General features: G+C 40.7%; 1 protein-coding gene across 1 annotated transcript; it reads right to left on the bottom strand.

Moving 5' to 3' along the window:
• Nucleotides 1-5,175: 5,175 nt before the first annotated feature.
• dedd (death effector domain containing) lies at nucleotides 5,176-22,669 on the bottom strand. Its single transcript, XM_030734697.1, has 5 exons — nucleotides 22,377-22,669; nucleotides 19,714-20,353; nucleotides 10,854-10,958; nucleotides 10,631-10,768; nucleotides 5,176-7,989 (listed from the first exon to the last, which is right to left on the bottom strand). The coding sequence occupies exons 2-5, from the start codon at nucleotides 20,276-20,278 to the stop codon at nucleotides 7,583-7,585; spliced, it is 1,215 nt and encodes a 404-aa protein (XP_030590557.1). The 5' UTR covers nucleotides 20,279-20,353; nucleotides 22,377-22,669; the 3' UTR covers nucleotides 5,176-7,582.
• Nucleotides 22,670-22,997: the final 328 nt, after the last annotated feature.

Genomic DNA, 22,997 nt, shown 5'->3' on the forward strand with positions numbered 1-22,997 from the left:
CCCACTCCCTTCTCCCATCACTCGTGAACAAGACCCCGAGGTACTTGAACTCCTCCACTTGGGGCAAGAACTCGTCCCTGAGCCGGAGAGGGCACTCCACCCTTTTCCGGCTGAGGACCATGGCCTCAGACTTAGAGGTGCTGATTCTCATGCCAGCCAGCATTCACACTCGGCTGCGAACCATTCCACTGCAAGCTGGAGGCCACCCCCTGATGAAGCCAACAGGACCTCATCATCTGCAAAGAGCAGAGATGAGACTCTGAGGCCACCAAGGAAGAAGCCTTCCGCCACCTGGCTATGCCTAGAAATTCTGTCCATAAAAATTATGAACAGAATTGGTTACAAAAGGCAGCCCTGATGGAGTCCAACACCCACAGGAAACGAATCCGACTTATTACGGGCTATATGGACCAAGCCCTCACTGGTGCTCTCACTCTCACACCCATACTCCACCAGGACCTCCCACAGCACACCCCGAGGAACATGGTCAAATGCCTTCTCCCAATCCACAAAGCACATGTAGACTGGTTGGGCAAACTCCCATGCACACTCAAATATCCTTGAGAGGATGAAGAGCTGGTCCAGCGTTCCGCGACCAGGACGAAAACCGCATTGTTGCTCCTGGATCCAATGTTCGACTAACGGGCGGACCCTCCTTTCCAGCACCCTGGCATAGACCTTACCAGGGAGGCTGAGGAGTGTGATCCCCTGAAAGTTGGAGCACACCCTCCAGTCTCCCTTCTTAAAGATGGAGACCACCACCCAGTCTGCCAATCCAATGGCACTGCCCCAGATCTCCACGCGATGTTGCAGAGGCGTGTCAACCAAGACAGCCGTACAACATCCAGCGCCTTCAGGAACTCAGGGCGAATCTCGTCCACCCCAGGGCCCTGCCACCAAGGAGCTGTTTATAAACCGTGTGAGTAGACTCCTCCTGAGTCGCCTGATGGTTTGCCAGAATCGCTTCGATGCTGTCCGGAAGTCTTTTTCCATAGCCTCACCGAACTCCTCCCACACCCGAGTTTTTGCTTCGGCCACTGCCCGCGCTGCATTCCACTTGGCCTGCTGATACCTTTCAACTGCCTCCGGAGTCCCACAGGCTAACCAAGCTCAATAGGACTCCTTCTTCAGCTTGATGGCTCCCTTCACCTCCGGTGACCACCATCTGGTTCGGGGGTTACCACCACGACAGGCACCTTGCAGCCACAGCTCTGAGCAGCAGCCTCAGCAGTGGAGATGTAGAACATGGTCCATTCGGACTCATTGTCCTCAGCCTCCCTTGGAATGCTGTCAAAGTTCTGCCAGAGGTGGGAGTTGAAGATCTCCCAGGCTGGGGCTTCTGACAGGCGTTCCCAGCGCACCCTCACAATACGCTTAGGTGTGCCAGGTCTGTCCAGTATTTTCCCTCGCCACCTGATCCAACTCACCACCAGGTGGTGATCAGTTTACAGCTCAGCTCCTCTCTTCACCCGAGTGTCCAGAACATAAGATCTGATGATACGATTACAAAATCGATCATCGACCTGCTACCTAGGGTGTCCTGGTGCCATGTGCACTTATGGGCATCCTTATGTTCGAACACACTGTTCGTTATGGACAAACTGTGGTTTGCACAGAAGTCCAATAACAAAACACCATTCGGGTTCAGATCGGGCAGGCCGTTCTTCCCAATCACGCCCCTCCAGGTCTTACTGTCATTGCCCACGTGAGCGTTGAAGTCTCCCAGCAAGACTATGGAGTCACCAGATGGAGCACTCTCCAGCACCCCGCCCAGCGACTCTGAAAAGTGTGGGCACTCTGAACTGTCATTCGGTGCACAAGCGCAAACAACAGTCAGGACCCATTCCCCGGCCTGAAGGCACAGGGAAACAACCCTCTCGTCCACCGGTGAAAACTCCGACGTGCAGGCAGCAAGCCGGGGGGATACCAAAATACCCACCCCAGTTCACCGCCTCTCACCGAGGGCAACTCCAGACTGGAATAGAATCCAGCCCCTCTCCAGGAGACTGGTTCCAGAGCCCAGGCCATGCGTTGAGGTGAGCCCAACTATATCTAGCTGGTATCTCTCAACCTCACACACTAGCTCAGGCTCCTTCCCCACCAGAAAGGTGACATTCCATGTCCCAGTAGCCAGTCTCAATAGCCAGGGATCAGTCCCCCAGGGCCTCCGCCCTTGGCCACCGCCTGACACACACTGCACCCAACCCCTACGACGCCCCCTGCAGGTCGTGGGCCTACAGGAGGCCGGGCCCATGTAATCTCTTTGGGCTGCACCCGGCCTGGGGAGCTCCCTCCCCAGGCCTGGCTCCGGGTGGGGCCCCGGTAACCCTATCCCGAGCAGGGTAAACTGTTCCCTCGTTGTTGCAGACATAGGGGTCTTCTGAACCGCTCTTTGTCTGGACCCTCACCCAGGACCAGTTTGTCCCCCTACAAGGGGGACAAGCCCCCGGGCAATATAGCTCCTGGGATCACTGGGACACACAAACCCCTCCACCACGATAAGGTGGCGATTCACAGAGGATTCACATTTTAACTATACACACAGCACTTTATTCTAAGCACTTTATCTGAGTGCTTAAGTGAGGAGTTTCCTGTTTGGACAACTTATTATTTCAGCTGGGTGCCTGATGACTGGTAGTGTGTACATGTTAATTGCTTGGATTATTATTTCTGCTGTTGAACTAGCTTCTCATCATCTGTTGTGGGGTGGCTGTTCGATTTCTGGCTGTTCTGGGCTGCATGCCAATGTATCCTTGGGCAAGATACTGAACCCCAAGTTGCTCTCTGACGCAAGCATTGGAGTGTGAATGCTAGACAATAAAAGCACTTAGCTTAGTTTCATACGGAAGTGCTGGTGTAAACGTGTTGTATAAGCACTTTGAGTGCTCAGAGTAGAAAAGCGCTATATAAGAACTAGTCCATTTACAATTACAGATGTACCCTTGATAGCGCTGATGTTCCCCAGTGGGCGTGGATAATTATTCAAGACTGGTTTGAAGAACAGAATCAAACGGTCAGCATTTTAGATTATATTCAGGACTTCTTGCTGCTCAGATGTAAATGTTTAAATTCTGTGAAGGTATGCTGCACTTGTCTGATAAGATTTTTATTTTAACAATATTTGAAATCCTACTGTTTACATAAATTCATTGATATTTTAATAAAATCAATTTAAATATTTTCTTGTGTTGAATTTATTGTTTATTGGTCTATTTAAAAGCATTTTAGCAATTCAAAATAAAAGGAGAAAAAATATTTTTGGCTGAAATATTAACCACTAACACAATAAAAGAATTGTATTTTTTAACTAGTTTAATGACATTTGTGTGGTTTACAGAAAATGTCGACAATTAAGTAGGCAACTGTGACATTGTAGAACAAAATATGAGGTCAGTAACTAACAGTGGTTCAACCACATGTTGTTTAGTGCCATGGCCAATTTATCTAAAAGAAACACTTAAAATTTTAATATTAATTTATGTGTAAATTGCATTCTCAGCATTTTGATAGTTATATTCATTATTGTTAATAACATAAGCCCAGGCGGTGTTCATTTGGAACAAGTAAAATGTCCTAAGTCTCAATTTTCTAAATATAATCTGAAGATGAATCAAGAAAAGGCAGGACAGTCACACTGGGTGCCCCAATGCAATACAGAACACTCCTTCCAGCAATGATTGCAATAATTAAAAAGCTTATTTAAACGTGTATGAAAACAGAAACACAACAGTTTATCAACAGATTAACAGACCTAATCTTCTGTTATAAATCTTCTGAATAATTTTATTGTATACATCTTTGATATGAAATTAATTTTAATATCAAAGATAACCCGAGTGAATACAAAATGCTTTTTTTTTTTAAATTGATGATTCCATAATTTAGGAAAAAAAGCACCCCCAACCCCATTTTCTGGAAAACCAAGTTTGATTTCCTTTAGCCTGACCCAGACCTGATTACAGATAGACCTGCTAAAGGAAGAAATCACTCAAATGGAACCTGTCTTACAAAGTGAAGTAGGCAGAAAGATCTCAGAGTAACACATCATGCCACGATCTAAAGAAACGAAGAACAGATGAGCGCCATCGGTCTGGAAATGGTTACAAAGCCTTAGAAATGGCTTTGGAACTCCAGCAAACAAAGTTTTGGCTGTGGTCACCTGGGTGGCTTAGTGGTGAAGCCGGCGACCACATACATGTGCGGGCGGCACGGGTTCGAGTCCCTGCCCGTCGCCAGCTTGCCTGCGTGTCTTCCCCTGTATCTTTCCCCCTATTCCTGTCTCTCTCCACTGCCCATAAAAGCTGCTGTGGGCAAAAAAAAAAAAAAAGAAGTTTTGGCTTGCTGGACTAAAAACAAAAAAAAAAAGTTTTGGAGTGGCCCAGTCAACATCCGGACTTGAATCCAAATGAGATGCTTTGGCATGACCTTCAACAGGCCTTCCATGCTCAAAAATCCTCCACTGTGGCTGCATTAAAACCATTCTACAAAGACGAGTGAGTAAAAATTCATCCACGGTAATGTGAAAGACTATTGCAAACACTTGACTGCAGTTCTTGCTGCCAAGGTTGGCAGTCAGTTATTGGGTTTAGGGGCAATTGCTTTTTCATCCAGGGCCAGGTAGGTTCAGATAGCTTTTCCCCCCTAAATCAATGAAATCATCATTTAAAAACTGCATTTTGTATTTACTTGGCTAAACACCACTCCACCGTGCTGCTGAGGTCACGCTAACATTACAATTTCAGGAGTACATTTATGTGAAGAGTAAATGTTTTTCCTTTTTTTTTTAGAAGTGTAAGGAATGAGGATATGTATTACAGAAATGAGATGCATTCAGGACCAGCCTAATTATTATGATTATTACTTTTATTTTACCAGGAATCTAATCTACCTGTTCATACATTGAGTGTGACCATGTTCAAAAGATGCCAACACACAGGCATTATGTGTTAAAGCAGTATTAGTTTAAAAACAGTGGTATAGCCTGTATCTCAGTGTGTATTTGGGTGGGATTTATTAACAGATCTACTTGTCAGATTTTCTGAAAGAAATGCAAAACTGAAGTAAGAAAATCTGACACCCAGTGGTCTTTAAAAATTGTAGCATCGTGAGTTGAGACGTTGAGACCGCAATAGGTTACATGCAATTTAATGTAAAAGCTGCATTTAACAACTACCATAATATACAATCAACATACACCAACCTGTTTAATAGATACTTTTAACCTTCACATGAAATTCCACTGGATAAAAATATAAAATGTATGCATTTTCTATATCATTCACAGTGGCCTGTCAAACTTGGCTTGCATGTTCTATGTCCCAAAAGATGGCATTATGGCAGACACAATATGGGGCTTTTATTCTTTTTTTCTAGAATGAAAATCATAATAAAAACACACTGAATTTTTTTTTTAAGGTTACATAAAACCAAACGCTGAGTTTCAGCTCACCATTTAACTAACTGATGAGAAGCTAGACAAGATTTCAATAACATTTTAAAAACAAAAGTATAAGTTCATTACAATATGACGCATATTTGTAATGTAGTAAGAGAAAATATGATGGAAAGTGAACAACTGCATTAAAATCATACTTTGCTGACTACACAGTACACATTTTCTTCTACTGAGCACTACTTCATTCTTGATATACATTACTGTCATTAAACATCTTCAAACTTTGAGTTTGCATTGCCTCAACATCATTGTCAATTAGTCATGTATCCGAATGAATTGCATCCAAAAGATGATTCTGCATATGAAGATTGGATGGTGAACATCAGCATTAACAGGAAGTGTCATTGCAAGAAATCGAGCCTACTTTGGAACTACTGGAAAGTGTAGGATGGCATGATGAAAGGGCACGTTTATGTCCGACGTCGATACATTCTCAGACCTGTTATTTGGCTTTTATTAAACCACAATCTTCCTCAATAGAAAGCAAAAAGGATCTTGTCAGTGAACACAGCTCTGGATATGTTTTTGCTTATCATGAAGTTCTGGGCAGCATGAGAGGACATAGCCTAGGCAGCCTAGTCTGTATCAAAGTATCAGGGGAAACTGGACTAAGAAAGAAGCCACGTTTCATGAAACCAAAATGAAACAAAACTTTTCTGTTAAAACTGTGATTTATTTAAAAAAAAAAAAAAAAGAATGAACATCCTCTAAGTGCACCACAATTTTCACAAGTGGTTATAATAATGTGACTACTGGGTTACGGGTGGGGGTGGGGGGTCAGTAATGCATATGCTTTTCGTAGACACCCATCAAACCTATTTTGTCCTGTTAATCTATCATCCAATAGATACAAAAGAAATTTGTCATAAATTAGTTTCATCCTACACTGTGAAAGCATCCTACCACTAGAAGCATATAGTTGTGCAACTTATATTGTGGAGGATCAACATACTATATATCTTGCTATTATATTATGTTGGCTTCTACAGTGCTATTTTTATGTCTTGAAAAATGCATTTGCTTTTGATTCATCAGGTTACCATACATGCCACAACTACCCTTTTAAAGGATGAGATGAGATGTTACTTCAGTACCTGCCTGTACTGCTGTTAGAGGACATGGGATTAATGGTCGTGTTGTATCCATAGAGAAGACTGTTCTTTATGCCAGTTCTAAAACTAAAGCTGGATGAAATATTTTTAACCAATCAAAGACAATAACTGAATTACTTTGATCTGGTCTGACATCCCACTGCCTGCACCTACTGACATGACTGCACATACTGGCGTGAATTTCCCTGCTGTTTTGATGTTTAGTGTCATTACAAATTTATTAAAGATCAGTCCTGTATCAAAAGCAACATGACAAGTAAGTACAAGGTGACAAAGGAGCTGACACGCTTTCAAATCCAAACATATGTAGAACACCATGAAAGCCAGTTTTTCACTGGAAACAAGTGAACACATTAGAATTCTTCTCTTACACTGGTTTTTTTTATACTGGCAGTGACTTTACAATGAATTTTCAAATTATAGTAGAATCACAGCCATTGGCAATAAGACATTAGAATATGTTAAAGAAAGCCAGGCACAGTGACGGTGACAGGGAAAGAACAGCTTCATCTTTGTTCACAGAACATTCCCTTACCGGATAAGCCAAACAATTTGTAATCTTCCTAGAAAAACCTGGGGAAAATGAAACTAGTCTGAAAATAAGTACACCTCCCACTGGGAGTAACTTGTGAACATTAAGTGTGTTTCCTGCATTCAAAAGAACTTCACCTTAAAACAGGATTGTATAGTATCATTAGAGTTAAAAGTTTTAAATGAGCTAACATACCACAAACAAGAAATTGTTAAATTCAATGCACTTGTTTGATCAAAACTCCCCTCCTTGAAGAAAATGAACAGCTCTGCATTCAAATAACGCCAACCTGTAGGCATCGCCTCTTTGCTTTCACCAGCAGAGTTCCAGATCTCTTTGCATGCTATGCTAAGGGATGCCAAGTGGATAACATATGACCGTAGTTCTCAAATAATTAATGGGGTGACTGGAAGTTCTTCAGTTCCTTTCAGGCACCTCAAACAACCACATCTCACTCTATCCCCTACCACCTGGAGGATGCATCTAAGATACAGAGTCTTTGTTACCCACTGGTGAGCTTCCTCCACTTGTGACCAAATTACGGAGCAGTTTGCGTCGACCAGCTTGGTAGTCCTCCTCGTCAACATTAACTAACAGTTTTATAGCCTCATGGCCTACAGCCTGTTTTAGGGAATCTGTGATAAAGACCCCTTTAAGGGCCTCTAGCAACGATCCATTGATGTAGTCCCTCCAGAAGGCATCCAAGTAGGTGAGCTCGGAAAACTTGATGTCACAGATGATGGAGCCCAAGTCTCGCGATTTTAGGATTGTGTTGGCCTGGTTGAAGCGTTCAAATTGCCGCTCCACGGCCTCTTGCTTGTTGGAGAAGACGTTGCCCTGAAGCGCAGATTCATGCTGGCAATATTCAGCACGAACCCGGAGGCGTATATCTGAAAGGGTAGAACAAAAAAACAAAAAAAGTCAAAATATTCTGAAGAACGTCTTTGGAAATAATTTTCTTTTCTGAAAGAATTTTCTTGCAAAACATTTGCAAGAAAATTCTTAAGTCATTACAGTGTTCACAAAAAATTGGAGGAAACACTAAAAAAAAAAAAAAAAAAAAAAAAAATCACATCTTGATGAATGAAATGTTCTCTCTTCATGTTCTCCCCCTGACACTACAACAAAATCACATCAAGTGCAAAATACGATGCTTTTTCTGTTAAATTCTGTACAATCTGTAGAAAACAGCAAACCTGGTAAACCACAAGTGTAAGATAAATATTCCCCTCCTAAAATATTGAAAGGGAAACACCTATAAATACTTGTGCAATAAGGCTAGCTGAAAAAATAACTGAGTCCATGCCTTTTAGATGGTGTGCGGCTGTCCTGGTTGACACTTCTCTGCAAAATTACGTGGAAATCTGGGACAGTATTTAAGAAGGAGATCCAGAGGGTGTGCTACAACTTCCAGGTCTATTTTTCCATAATTTTATTCAGAAAGATAAACTGTAATATAATCTGTATTCATTCAACACCAAGTAAAATATGTGTTTGAACTGTGATGATTATGTCTTACAATTCATAAAGATTAAAAAATCCAGTATCTTAAATTATTTCAATATTTCATTCTGAGTTTGAGTAGATGAATATTCAAAGTCTATAAAGAACAGTGTCTAAATGACACCCATCAACACCCTCCACAAGGAGAAAAAGCCAAAGAAGGTCACGGCTGAAAAAACTTGGTAAAGTCTGTGCTGGTCTTCCAGTTGAGCCTCCAGCCCCAGAACTCGTACTGCTCCACCACACCAGTATCTTCTCTAAGGACAGACGTGGACCATGTCACCATTCCTTTTCCTTCTGACGTCAAAAATCTCTCTGGTCTTCTTAATATTCAAAAGCAGATGATTTCTCCCAGACCACACCACAAAATTATTATCAGTTAATGTTCTGTACTCCCTGAATGTTCTGATCACATGCATTTTTGTGGGTGTGATTACCTGGAGTTGTACTGAAAGCTTGTGATCTACAGGTTTGCAGTGTACAGGAAAGGAAACAACACAGAGGTCACACCACCCAATCAGACATAGCGCTGCTCAATCTCATACTGTGGTCTGTCTGTCTAGATTTAGATGGGAAGATGACTGGAAGCTCTCTGCAGCACGATCTGGCTGATAGAGGGGTTGAGTCTCAGTCTCAGATATGCCAAGACCAGTCTCTACCAGCACCTTCATCACATTTGATTCGAGGGCAACTGCTTGATGTTCATTAAGCTCTGATCTTATCAGATCTATACAGTACTGTGCAAAACTCTCTTTTTATTTTGCTTCCATGAAAAAGGACTCTTGTAACTTTTTAAATTGTACTTAAGCAATAGTTCTCCAAGCTTTCTGAAATTTTTTGTTGGGCATCGGCTTTTTTCACATATTTTCAATCCAGACTGTAATTTTTAAAAAACTTATAAGCTACCCAACAGTGGCCCATAAATTATTCAAGCATAAAAAGGCACCTAATTCAAAAACTGAAAAAATATTGTGTCTACATATAACATACAGCAAAGAACAAATCTGAAATGTATGTCTGAATGCAAATTTGAAATTTCTGGTTCAAATCATCAGCAATACGTATGGAGGAGGTCGAGAGAGAGGTACAACTGTGAGTGTCCACAGACATCTGTAAAACACAGTGGCATGTCTGTTATGGTCTGGAGCTGTATTTTAGCCAGTGGTGCAATGTGCTGAAGAAGGTAGTAAAGTGTAGTGGTAAGATTATTATAGTCTTTGGAACAACAGGTCAGGGGTTCAAATCCCAGCTAGGGCATGCATCCAGAAAGGGTCCCCAGGCTAGACAACCCATGCTACCCATCCATTCTCTTCCGCTTATCCTGTTAAACTGATGATAAGTGGGCTACTGGAACAAGGATACAGCATAAATACAGGCAGCGCATACATGGAACGCCGTAACCAAGGATGGTTCTCTATCAGCCACTTCTACACTCTGACATGGACTGGTTCTTATATAGTGCTTTTCTACTCTACTTTGAGCACTCAAAGCGCATGTGGGGCAACAGGAGAACAGGGGGCAGCAGCTGGAGCCTGACCACAAACACAAGGTAGCATAAAGCAATACTGGACAATGGGCAATATCAAGGTGCAACACCACATCATCTTATTCATTTAAATCTTCCTTTATCTTTACTGTCTTCTTGCATCTTTATTATTTATTTATTCATCTGCTTGTTTATTTCTGACTACTGTTGTGCTTGCTTGTGAAAGTGCTGCTGGAACTTTAATTTCCCTGATGGAACCCTCCAAATGGGATTAATAAAGTTTAATCTAACCTAATCTAATATCATCTTTGTGTCACATCCCATGAGACTAATTCCCCACAGCAACATTCAGTTGGGGTTTTATTTGGTTAAGTTTAATGTAGCTGATTTCAACGAGTCAGGGAGCAGCCCATCTGGTCCAAGTGTTTTGCCATGGTTCATATTTATATTATGGTCATATATATATATGGTCATATGGTCATTTCCTTACTTTAAATCATACACTAAAATGCTAATAACTCTATATTGGATTTCTTTTTTACCGCATGTTTGCTTCTCCCTGCAGTCAGCTGAGGAATTACTTCTCTTCCGTTTGCGGTTTGGTACAGGAGGAGCTGGCTTTGTTTGTGCAGGACTCACATGTGGTGCTGATGGGGAACAACAAATGACTGGCTGCGGACCTAGAGAATGACATTATCATCAGGTCTTTCAGTCATCTGCATTAAACTGTAACGTGAGAACAGGAACACAGACGCAAGCACCTACCTGTTCTTCTGTGAGGTGCAGCGTCCTTGTTCTGTAGTCTTCCTCTTGGTGAAATGTAGCGCACCGATGTCTCTTCCAGGTACTTGTCAACAGGATCTGGGCACACTGAAACAAGTTCATTTCTGATGTTATTTTATTTTCAGTGCTAATGCTCTCCAAACTACAGGAATCGGTCACAATGCAAAGATGACCAACAAATGAATTAAATTTGATGAAATCATTTTTATGTTTGCATTAAGACAATACACAAGTAAGATTCTTCTCTTAAAAAGTTGATTTTTAAGTAATAAAAACAATAGACTAAACCCATCATAACTTCTATTTTGCCCAGTACAGTATACTTTCTAAAGTACAGAGCTCTGACAACTTTCCAGATGTGCCAACTCACATCTTTATTTTAAGCCTCGTGGTTATAAACAAAGGTTTTGGAGAAAAGAACAGAGCGAAGAGACACCTTCAACAACAGAGTGTGCTAACAGTGCACCATTTTATTGTTTTCCACAAAAAACGATGTAGGAGCTGATGAAGACAGTTTTTATAAGTAATAATGCTTAACACATTTTCTCTGTGACTGTGTGGGCTCTCTCTAGGTCCTCCGGCCTCCTCCCACAAACACCAAAGATGGCTCCTCGGTCCCTCTGTTTGCCCTGTCCCTTTCATTCAGTGACAGCTAGGGGAGTCTCCAGTGACCCCTCCAGCCTAAAACTGGATAATCAGTTAAGAAATTGGACATCTTGGAAAAAAACAAAACCAAAACAACAGCAGAAAGAAACAACAATATACGAATGATTTTTAAAGTAAAAGTAACATCATGCCCAAACTTTTGTGCCACTTTGAAATTCATGTGTGACAATGACACTGATCATCATCAAATTACAGAACACAGGACGATATTTCTGACTGCTGGACTGTTTTTGGTTGTTTTTTTTAAACCTAGAGTGTAAAGTGCCTGCGCAAATACTGAGACCTAATTTACTGTATACTGTTTCCTTAACTATTATCACACCAGGTGAAAAACTGCTATGTGTGGGGAGGGGTTAAGTAAAGACACAGGTGAAACAAATTAAAGGAATTTTTTAAAAATCTGTACTGATATGGACTTGATAATGACTTAGGAACAATAGGATTTTTTTATAGAAATTAAAATTATCAACCTGCGGAGGGCTGAAATCAGACAGCCTAAAAATTAAATGTGAAGGCAGAGCAGCGAATGCTTTTGGTGATATAGTGTAGGTCAGGCGAGCATGGGGAACAGTAGGGATGTGCAATTAATAGAAATTTCAGCTCCAAATAATCACAAGAACCGCATAATTGACAAAAAAAAAAAAGAAAATTATTAAAATTATTTTGTCACATTATGCTCTGCAAGTATACTTTTAGCCATGATTTATGCAGCAGCATTGAGTCTTTGAGTCATTGAGTCTTTCACATTGCCGCCAGCGACATTGCCAGCTTGTGCGAGGTGCATTATGTGTTAATTACTGCTAATCAGCGAGCAGGAAATCTACACAATAATCTACAGTGTAACCTGGCATGCACCGCCCAAGAAATTTAACTACTCGTTGGGTCAACAAAACCTGCAACAACTGTGATTGGCTCGTTCAGCATGGTTGAGTCTTCCTGTGCATTTCCAGCTACTGTTACGCCACAGTTCTTGAATTTATCAGTGACCAAGTAACAATCTCATTTTAATGAAAATAAGACGGAGGCAATCGTTTTTGGTTCATGCGTCACTGGGGGGTCAACTTCTGTGGATCTTTGTCCTTTATCCCAGTATGCAAAACCCGTGGTCACAAATCTGGGTGTTAAGATGGATGAGAGTCTTAAGTTGGAGGGTCAGATCACTGCTGTGGTGAAATCTAGTTTCTTTCACCTGCGACAGCTCGCCAAGATTAAAACCATCTTATCAAAAGATCATTTTGAAGCAGTAATCCACGCCTTTGTTACGACCCGGCTGGATTACTGTAACTCTTTGTATATTGGCGTAAACCAGTCCTCATTGGCTCGTCTTCAGCTGGTCCAGAATGCCGCCGCACGGTTTTTGACTGGAATACGTAAGAGGGAGCACATTACTCCTGTTACATCTTCATTGCACTGGTTGCCTGTTTATTTTAGAGTTCATTTAAAAATTATTTTATTTGTTTTTAAGTCTTTAAATGGCCTTGCTCCATCGTACCTCTCTGAGTTACTGCACCTACACTCCCCTGCCCGCTCGCTCAGATCAGCCAACAAACTACTTTTGGACGTGCCGAGGACTAAGAGGAAGCTTTGGGGGGGGACAGAGCCTTTGTGGTGGCAGCCCCTAAATTGTGGAACTCGCTGCCATTGACAGGCCTCTTCGCTGGCCACTTTTAAATCTTCTCTTAAGACCCACTTATTTCAGCTGGCTTTTGACCAGGTTTGAGATGCTGTTTTTAGTTGTGTATTTATTTTTTATTTAATTTTACCTAGTTATTTTACACTGTTTTATTGTTTGATTCATGATAAACTATGTATGTTATTGTTGCCTTTATGTGTTATCTTTTTATCTGCACTTCCCTTGTGTACTGTTGTCTTGTTTTCTTTGTTCAGCACTTTGGTCAGCGCTTGCTTTATAAATAAAATTGGCTTGGCAATAATCAGGTCAATATAAGGCATAATGATCATACCATCAATATAAGGACTCACAAATGGGAGGGAGATTGCTAAAACTATTGGAACTGATGTGAGGAAATGAACAAAGAAGTGGAAAAACTAGAGGGACAAATACACTCCACAAAGAGCGAGGGCGCAGGAGGGGAAAAGAAATTCCCAGCATTTTATTTGTTTCTATCAGTCAGCACCAGATATAAAACTCAGCGATATGACCGCAAAGGTAATTAACACATACATTAACGCAGAATTGCTACATGGTGGTATCTGCACCATCCGGCAATGCAACCAATCTGTTCAACCACCACAGCCCTGCCAGTATAGCCAGTATTTGCTGTGTTGGCCTGAATAATTCTGATTTAGTCTGAGGCTTAAAATGTTTTGTTTGAGTTACTGACTGGAATTAACTCAATATAAATTTTGCATGCAGCAGCTTTCAGTAAGTTGTGGCAGTGAAAAAAAATTAACTTGGTCCCATTTCTTCTCAGCATAATTAGATTGATAACTGGTATTAATTTTCTATTTATTTATCTATTATTTGTGTTTAATTTATAATGTATTTATTTATATTGTAAGCTATTTATGTATTTTTTTATATTTTATTTATTTTTTTTATATTTGATTTCATTTTCAATTTAGTGTATTTTTCAAGAAACTGTAAAGTGCACTAGATTTCAAGGTAGTCACTGTTCTTTAAGTGCAATAAATGCAGTGTGTTTACAAAGTCAAAGAGAAACTGTTAAATAATGGTGATTTCAGCACTGACCAAAAATAATCGTGATTATGATTTTTTTTAATCATCGAGCAGCCCTACTGGGCAGTGAACACAGGACCCCTCAAAGGACATCTGCCCCTCAGGCAGCCCGTGTACTCATCCGTTTCACATCAGTAAGCAACAATGTTATCGGTCACCAGTAATTCCAACGGGGGACGATTAGACAACAATTATGGAGCAAATAACACTAGTTTTTATCCTGCACAAAAAACAAATCTGCATCATCAGATTCATGAAACATGCACAACAACCCATTTTGTTCTCACCACCTAAACCAGTGCTTCTCAATTATTTTCTGTTACGCCCCCCCTAGCAAGAAGAAAACTATTCGCGCCCCCCACTCCCCACCGTGACTATCCATCTCTGCATAACATTTTATCCTTATTAACATTAAAGAAAAGAAAAAAAGAAAGACATATGGTCAAACTTACAAAGAATAACTTTATTAAATCGTGTTTTAAGTCTGCAACAGAAAAGATTTTAAGTGCATCATTGCCTGAAATTAAAAATAAATAAATCCTTGTTTAAACTGTAAACATGTTTGACCAACTAATTGCACCATTGCAAAATTAAATCAAATCAATAAATAATATTTAATAATTATAATAACTAATAAACTACAAAAACAAAAAAAAATAACTAATTTATATTCAGTTCAGCAACATTAACTCAGGAGCACAATATATAAAACACTTGAACCTACAAAACAAAAATGAATTAAACATTTTGTGCTCATTTTTTCTTTCTTTTTTGATCAAAATGAGGAGGAAGTCAGGTTTAATGGCTACAATGAGCACGTTTTGCAGTGCACAGCTTTTCGAAGCGAGGTTCGAAGCATGATAGTGCAACTCTCAGCTCCTGCTCAATGTTTAGCTGGGACCTGTACTTGGTCTTCAGTGCAGCAACAGCAGAGAAGCCAATCTCACAAAGGTAAGATGTTGAAAAAGGAAGAAGAATGCTTATAGCTTTCTCCCCTAAGAGTGGATACTGCCTCTCTACACTCAGCCAGAATGCACTGAGTGTCTGTGATGTGAACCTCAGTCTCAATGTGGAGTCAGACGTCATGTCAATGAACTGCTCCTCTTCTGCAGAGCTGAAACCAGTTGGAGCTGGTGCACTGAAAGGGTCTCTCACCCAGTCATACTGGGAACTGTTTTCAGGGAAGTACTTTTTAAAGAATCCAATCAGTGAAGAAATATGCTGCTTAATGTGTGGAATCACTGAGATAGCATCATAGTCATTAGTGTCCACAAATTCATGCAGGTTCTCAAATGATGGTCGGTGTTTCCTTCATCAAGTTGCCTGCCCCACATTGCAAGCTTTCGGGTGAAAGAGCTAATCTTGTCTGTGACCTGAGGGAGGTGTTTATCTTTCCTTTGAAGCTGTAGATTCAGTTCATTTAGCTTTCCAAATATGTCACTCAGGTAGGCCAGTTTTCCCAGGAAGTTCTCATCACAAAATTTTTCTGCCACTTCATACTTGTGCTCCTGCTCAAAAAACACTCTTATTTGCTCTCTGAGCTCAAAAACTCGGGACAAGACTTTTCCTCGTGACAACCACCTTGCTTCACTGTGATAGAGCACAGCTTGATGTTCGGCTCCCATCTCCTCACAGATGGCAGAGAAGACTCTTGTTTTTAGTGGTCTAGTCTTTATAAAATTGACTACACCTATGATGTCAGTCATAACCTCACTTAATTCAGGGGAAAGTTGCCTGGATGCAAGTGCTTCTCTGTGTATAATACAGTGTGTCCACTGTGAGGCTGTCTTGATGAGTGCCCTAAGTCCTTTTCTCTTCCCTGCCATGGTTTGTGCACCATCACTGCAAACACCAATGCAGTTCTCCCACTTTAGCCCATTCTCAGTCAAAAAGGAGTCCAGAATTTTGAATAGCTCTTCAGCTGTGGCTCTGTCTCTGACATATTTACAAAAAAGTAGATCCTCACACAGGGAGTTTGACAATTCAAAACGTACATAAGCAATAAACAGACAGTCTTTGTTGCTGTCAGTTGCTTCATCAAATTGTAAGGCAAAACGTTTGTCTTTGAGTTTATCTACCAGCTGTTCATGAAGATCGTTAGCAATGTCATCTATAGGTCTGGCGACAGTGTCATTGGACAGAGGGATAGTTTTTAGTTTTGCTGCACTGGCGTCATCCAGCATGACAGAGACCATGTCTAATGCTGCAGGCAGTATCAGCTCCTCTGCTATGGTGTGGGGCTTTTTGCACAGCGCAATTTGGTACGCCACCTTATATGATGCTAACAGCGCTCGATGGTTTACTGAAGTAGCCTTCACAAAGCGGGATGACTGTTGGCAATATTCAGCACGTTTTCGCTGAAAAAACTCTAGCGGCTTACCGGCGTGATTGGAGTGTAACGTATTTAAGTGACGCGCTAATTTATTTGGCTTCATGCTGTCCGCTGCGAGCATTTTTAGACACAGCAAACACACCGGTCTTTCCTCTTCTCCAACTGTAGTGACAGTGAAGCCAAGCGCTAAATACGCTTCGTCGTATTTCCTCGTCTTAGCTTTCGGGTGACTTTCTTTTGTCTCATTATCTTTGTCTCTCTCCGCTTTTCTTTTCATCCCTGTTAAAAACTTTTTCATGTTGGGGGTTGTTATGTTGAATAACGGAGGCTATAGACAGAACGCAGTCGGAGCTTTCTGTTGACTCAACACTGCTAACCAAGGCAAACCTGTTGTAACAATGACAGCGCCACTGCCGCCTACTGTAGTGGATGCGCAATTACACTTTATACTAGTACGGCCCAAAAAAAAAAAAGCCTGTTCCCCAGGGTCACACGCGCCCCCCCAGGTATCGCACCGCGCCCCCCAAAGGGGGCGCGCCCCACTATTTGAGAACCACTGACCTAAACCAACAGGTTTGTGCAATCTGCATACTGAGATGCCCCCATTTCTCTGTATAAAGAAACACAATTACCACTACGTGAAGTAAAGGGAGCAGTGATGACATAAGAATGAAGCCTGCAACATTAAGGCAATAAAGCAGAAAATAATCCAACTCAAGAAACTGCTGCAATAATATTCGAGCAGGAAGCCAGAAAAGATGTAGCTTTTCAGTAAAAAGAAACAAAACTCTCAAATAATTGAGAATATTGTTTCCCTTGGGAGACTCACTGTAGATCAAAGTAATTAAAAAAAAAAAAAGGCTTTATAGTTGATACGGAAAAACAACAGACTGGTAGACTAAAAAAAAGAGGGAAGGAAAAAAAAAAACACGTGGAGGACATGGAGAGCTCACTGTCAAACCAACACAAGAAACTCACTGCAAGGGAGGTAGGAAAAAATATCCATATTCTCCAGCATCCATGGGATAATGCCAGGATATCAGCCTGTAAGCATCCAGCAATGAAAGAAGCCATTCTTAATAAAATATAAGATATATTGGAATATTAGAATAAGATTCTAATTGGTGTTTTGAAGAACTGTAAATAATGACCAAAAGGAAATAATAATCATCATCATCATCATCATCATCAGAAGTAGTAATAGTAGCAGTATTAGTATTGAGTTTTTTGCTGTGTTTACATTTCCTAAGACAGCCAGGCCTTCATCATTTGTTCGTACACATGGTCAGAGGCACTTCTAAATTTATAACTACAGACACAGGATTCTAGCTAGCAGCTGATCACCCGGGGCTGCGCCTGGCTGACGTACTGTCGCACTGGGCTGAGAATTTCCTCTGTTAGCTACCGGAACAGATTGCTATCATCACGACTTGCTTCCAGGCGGGGCCATTAGCACTAGCTAATGTTAGGTTACCATACCGCTGGCTGGTGAAATTTTTCTGGCTAGAACCCTGAGACATGCCTGGCTTTTTATTTAACAAGAAAGGGAAACGCTCTCTTTTTTACGTGTGTCCTAGGCTGTTTAAACCCAACACACTCCTGCTGTGAGGGAACAGTGCTGCCATAATATTTCATGGGTATCACAATATTCCTCAGCACACCAGTGTGCCCTGGTAACACAACATGGGAAACACTGGTCTAGTGAACTAATCACGTACATCCCTAATGTTAATTCCTCCATGAATGCACAAGCTTTTTTGTAGTAATTTAAAGCAGGACATGGAGATGGTTGGATTGTAAATTCCAAAGACTATAAAACACAGAAATGTTATTAGATATATATATTAGGGATGTTCCTGGCGACTAATAGCTTAGTCAACTAAACGAGGAAAAAAATTAGACTAACCAACTAGTCTAAAACTAGGAAGCACTCAGATATCAAGTTATATTTTAGGGCTGTTTAATGGACAATGGCAAAAACTGTGTAAACAAAGGCATCTGAAACCACTACCCACATTCTTCAATAACGAATTGCACTTTAAATGCTGCTTATCTGTGCGGCAGATTATGAACACAGCACGTTTCACTCCAAACAGACAATGAAGAAAAAAAACTTTAATTAAATTGATGTTAAATATATGAAAATGTGTTACTGCAAATGATGTTTACACATCATTAAAATATGAGAAAATAACATCTGAAAAAATGAATAAATTGCGACTTAAAAGTGTGGTGCGCTGTGCCGTGCATTATGAATGATGCTCGTTGTTCTACAAGTCATGATAGGCATCTCAATAAAAGTTAAAATCTAAAATGATAATAAAGCAATACAACACAAACATCCAGCCATCCATTTTCTTCCACTTTTCCGGTGCAGGGTCATGGGGCCGGAGCAGTGAAGCTCAGACCTCCCTCTCCCCCAGCCTCCTCCTCCAGCTTGATTCAGGCTTCAGCGCTGGGTCTTTGTAGAGCTACCACGTAACCTATGTAAGTGGCTGATGTTGTTGCTGGTGTTTTTTCTTTTTTTTTTTTTAAACCTTTATTTTACCAGGTAAAATGTTTGAGAACTAGTTCTCATTTACAAACATGACCTGGCCAAGAGGCCCCAATTGAATCAGGTCCACTACACATAAATACACATAAATATAAACATACAAACAGCAGGTGCATTGCATGTGGTCATGTCTGGTGTTTTACATGCGGTGCTGGCCAACAGAAACATAATACGCTGGGACTTTTTTCCCTCCTCCTGCTCTTTGCTGTGGTCAGTTTTTTTTTTTTAAGGTGCAAACACATTTGAAATGACGGTGTATCTTGGGAATTTGCTTCAGGTTCATTGTAAAACTTCAAAAATAACTAACAATATTAGACCTAATAAAAATCTTAGCCCAAGATTAACAGTTATGGCATTTTTCTGTAACAATGTCAGGGCTGAATCCATCTGGTGGCAGATTGCTGGGTAACATTTAGGACAACCATTTACGGCATCGGGCATCAATTAAAATCTTAATTTTTCTCTAACCGACTAGTACGGCTGGTACTGAGTAGTGACAATAGTGATGATCAGTCGACTAGTCGTGCACATCCCTAATATGTATGTAAAGTCTGGTGTGCACATTATGATGAATTTGTTATCAACTCACCTGCCTGCCGTTTCCGGAGTGTGACGTAAGGCAAAAGGTCATGGCGGGTGATAATCCTTAGAAGTTGCAGCACATGTCTGAAGTTGGTCTCATCACAGCGACCTTGGCGCTCCAAGGCCAACAGAAAATCTCTTCCACTCCTGATGCCACCACGCTCATACTCATCAATCACATCAACAAACAGGAATGACAGTACCCTTACATCCCTATGTGTTAACTGGGCTCCGACTATGTCAAACATACGGTGCAGTGAGTACAGCCCATGGGAGTTATCCACTGCTTCCTCAGGCCATGGTTCAAAGTATCCATCTGTTTTGGTCAAGCTAGAGTTGGTGGAGGAAAGAGAAACATTCCTGTTGACCACCTCCCCACTAGCGGCTGTAGCACCAGGACAGCCTGGCCTGCCCGTCAGAGGTCTCTGTTCAAGAAGCCCAGAGTTTGCACTGCTCTGACTCGAGTCCAGCTGATTAGCATGAATGTGAGGCCGGACCTGCTGAGCATTGGAGTTCTGAGCAAGCTGGGGAGGTATAAGAGCACTGGGAAGTTGTGGTTGTTGTGACATCATCTCAGGGGCCAATAGTGACAAGGGATGCAAGAATCCCTCCAAGTCCTTCTGTCTTCCAATGTTTCAACTGATGAACTACAAACAAAGAGCAAGGAACCATACATTAATGTGCAATCATTTCTGAGCAGGCTTACAATTAGTGAACATAATAAATAACCAAAAATCAACAATCTAAGCACAGACAAGGTCACCCACAACTTACTTATGAGAATACAATTCATAATTACGGTACAATGAAATATGTTATTCAGAGAAACAGAACAGAGCCTCGATATAACAAGCTCCTGTTTATTAACTCTGCGTGTATTAGGCCAATGTTGCAAATCAACATCTGTTTGTTTCTGGAAATGTGAGTGTTCTGCATGATTTTTGCATGAATGTGAATTACTTTTGGCTTTTTACAAGTAGATGTGGTGAAACTAATTTGTATCTAATATGTATAAAATAATAAATAAATGATAATAATAAATCCCTTAAACAGACATTACTGTCAGCTTTTTAAATGTGAGTTGACATTTTTTTCACCTGTTAATTGCTATTTTCTGCCAGTGTCTGAATGGACTCTTAACAAAACTTAAATCTTCTCAAAGACCATCTTTAACCAACTCTTGGTTTCCTGTAACTGTAAAGAAAACTTTCTTCAAAAGTCAAAAATCTCACTCCTGAGTGCCTTGCATCATGCCTCTCTTCTACACTCAGTATTGACAGCGAGCAAATCTAGTCTACAGAAGCTTAGAAATGGAGTTAATCAAGTTAAGAAACGCACAGGTCAAAGCACAGCACAGATGTCAACACAAACTGAACATAAGGACCAGAGAACAAAAACTGCTGTGGGCTCAAGCTTCCAAATCAAGATACTGATCAGACCATCAACTTACAGTCTGCATTTTTTTTGTCACGTTTCTCAGCTGGCTTAAAACGGACGGCATTTATATAGCATTTTTCCAGCCTTCTGATGTCTCAAAGCGCTTCTTATACAAAACTTAATAATAGCACCTATTTCATACCACTGCTTTCTGCTGCAGCAGATGTGTTGCACTTAGCCTGTATTATTTGTTTTATCTATATTTTCTCTAACATTACAGTTCACTCTCCATTTGTAAAATATGTGCTTTGTTAACAGACTTGACTTATTCAGCCAACACCACCTGAACGTGGTCACAGGTAGATTAAAAAAACCTTATTGAGTTTCTAACTGCCCATGTATGACTGCTTACCCTGATTGCTGATAAGGGACACCATGTAATAGGAGAGATAAAGGTTTCAGTTAACCCACTTTCTGCAGCAAAATCAGAAAACATTCTATAAGTTCTACAAGAGTTTTCACTAAGACTACTTTCTGGAACAGACTACAAGCAGGCACAGATGTCCTTTTTTTTTTCCTGCCTCCTAACTTAAGAAACATATCGCTGATATCCATAATCCTGTTAACCTGCTATTTTCCAAAGTCTGACAGTGCCCCTGTCTTTACACAGTATATATTCTAACGTGCTTCCAGAAAAGAACACAAACTTTGGGAACATTTAAACTGAATGCAAGTCAAAACATCAATGTAAATGTCCGTTTCATCACTGTCTAATATCTGCAAAAATAACAAGCAAAGGCACTCACCATTCAATCGCGAGAATGTTTGCTAACGATGTTACAAATGTAGTCCAAAGTCTTGTTAGCAGTTATATAAATGCAAATGTGCCTCATTCGGGTGGTTTCTACTGTAAACCAAACAACCATTAATAGCTGTGTAGCAAACTAGATAACAGTTCAACAGCTAGCCACGTACCAAACGGAAGTTAGCTAGAAAGCTAACTACATTTAAATAGATATGAGGTTTTCATATGATTGCTACAGTGGAGGATTAGGAACTTGCCTCTGATCCCAGTTATGCTTTTCTAAATTAAACCACCACGAACATGTAAAGATTACGTAAAGCTGTGCATAATAGTACACCCTTATGGACTACGTTATTTGTTGTGACTCCTCATCGATTTAGTCCAAATTTTATGTCAGCTCTAACGTCGCCCATAATAATAAGACTAGGAAAAAAAATTAACACGAATTGAAAAATATACATGATTATCAAGCGATAAATTTATGTTACCTTTTATCTGTCCTGACGAGTCCGAGGCTATCAAAGTTCAGTAGGCAGCTAATGCTAAGTTAGCTTCTCAGGGTGTAATAGCAACGCTTCTTTGAAGGTAGAAACCAGGTTTAGCTAGGTTTAATCGCTTTTGGTCGACTACACGATATTTGTTAAATACATAGGTTTCCACTCTATTAACATGCGCCACCGCTGCTTTCAAGCCAGAGATACGAATTGGTTTAATGGTTTTGGTCCTCAGACTAACACCATGAGAAAAACAAGCAAACAATTTTTAGTCTTAAGCTAAAATGAAAGAACTTCCAGTTCAATGACCAGTTCAGTTCCGGTGTTCGGCTTCTCAAATTAGCTGCCAGCTTTGTGAAAACTGTAGGCATCGCACATAAAAACGGCCATATCTTTTTTAGATCAGATGACATTTTAATAAAATATTATCTATGAGTTTTTAGGCAACCTTCTTTGTTTCATTTATGAGCTTGTTAAAATTTATATCGGGACCTGTGATCTCGGTTCAGCCTTATTTTTACGTAGATTCTCGTGTAAACAGAATCCTGTCAGTTGGCTGCTTTAAAGAAATCATCTGACCAAATCTGTTCCTGTTAACATACGTTTTTATTTTTT

Source organism: Archocentrus centrarchus, chromosome 7, assembly GCF_007364275.1.
Source record: "Archocentrus centrarchus isolate MPI-CPG fArcCen1 chromosome 7, fArcCen1, whole genome shotgun sequence".
Taxonomy (NCBI): Eukaryota; Metazoa; Chordata; class Actinopteri; order Cichliformes; family Cichlidae; genus Archocentrus; species Archocentrus centrarchus.

Excerpts from the sequence above, each read along its gene's own strand:
- dedd (XM_030734697.1), bottom strand. The coding sequence starts at position 20,278 with ATGATGTCACAACAACCACAACTTCCCAGTGCTCTTATACCTCCCCAG. Across the intron at positions 10,769-10,853 it reads TGCACCTCACAGAAGAACAG|GTCCGCAGCCAGTCATTTGT; the intron begins GTAGGTGCTTGC and ends GTCATTCTCTAG. Across the intron at positions 7,990-10,630 it reads CAGGGAGAAGCAAACATGCG|ATATACGCCTCCGGGTTCGT; the intron begins GTAAAAAAGAAA and ends CTACCCTTTCAG.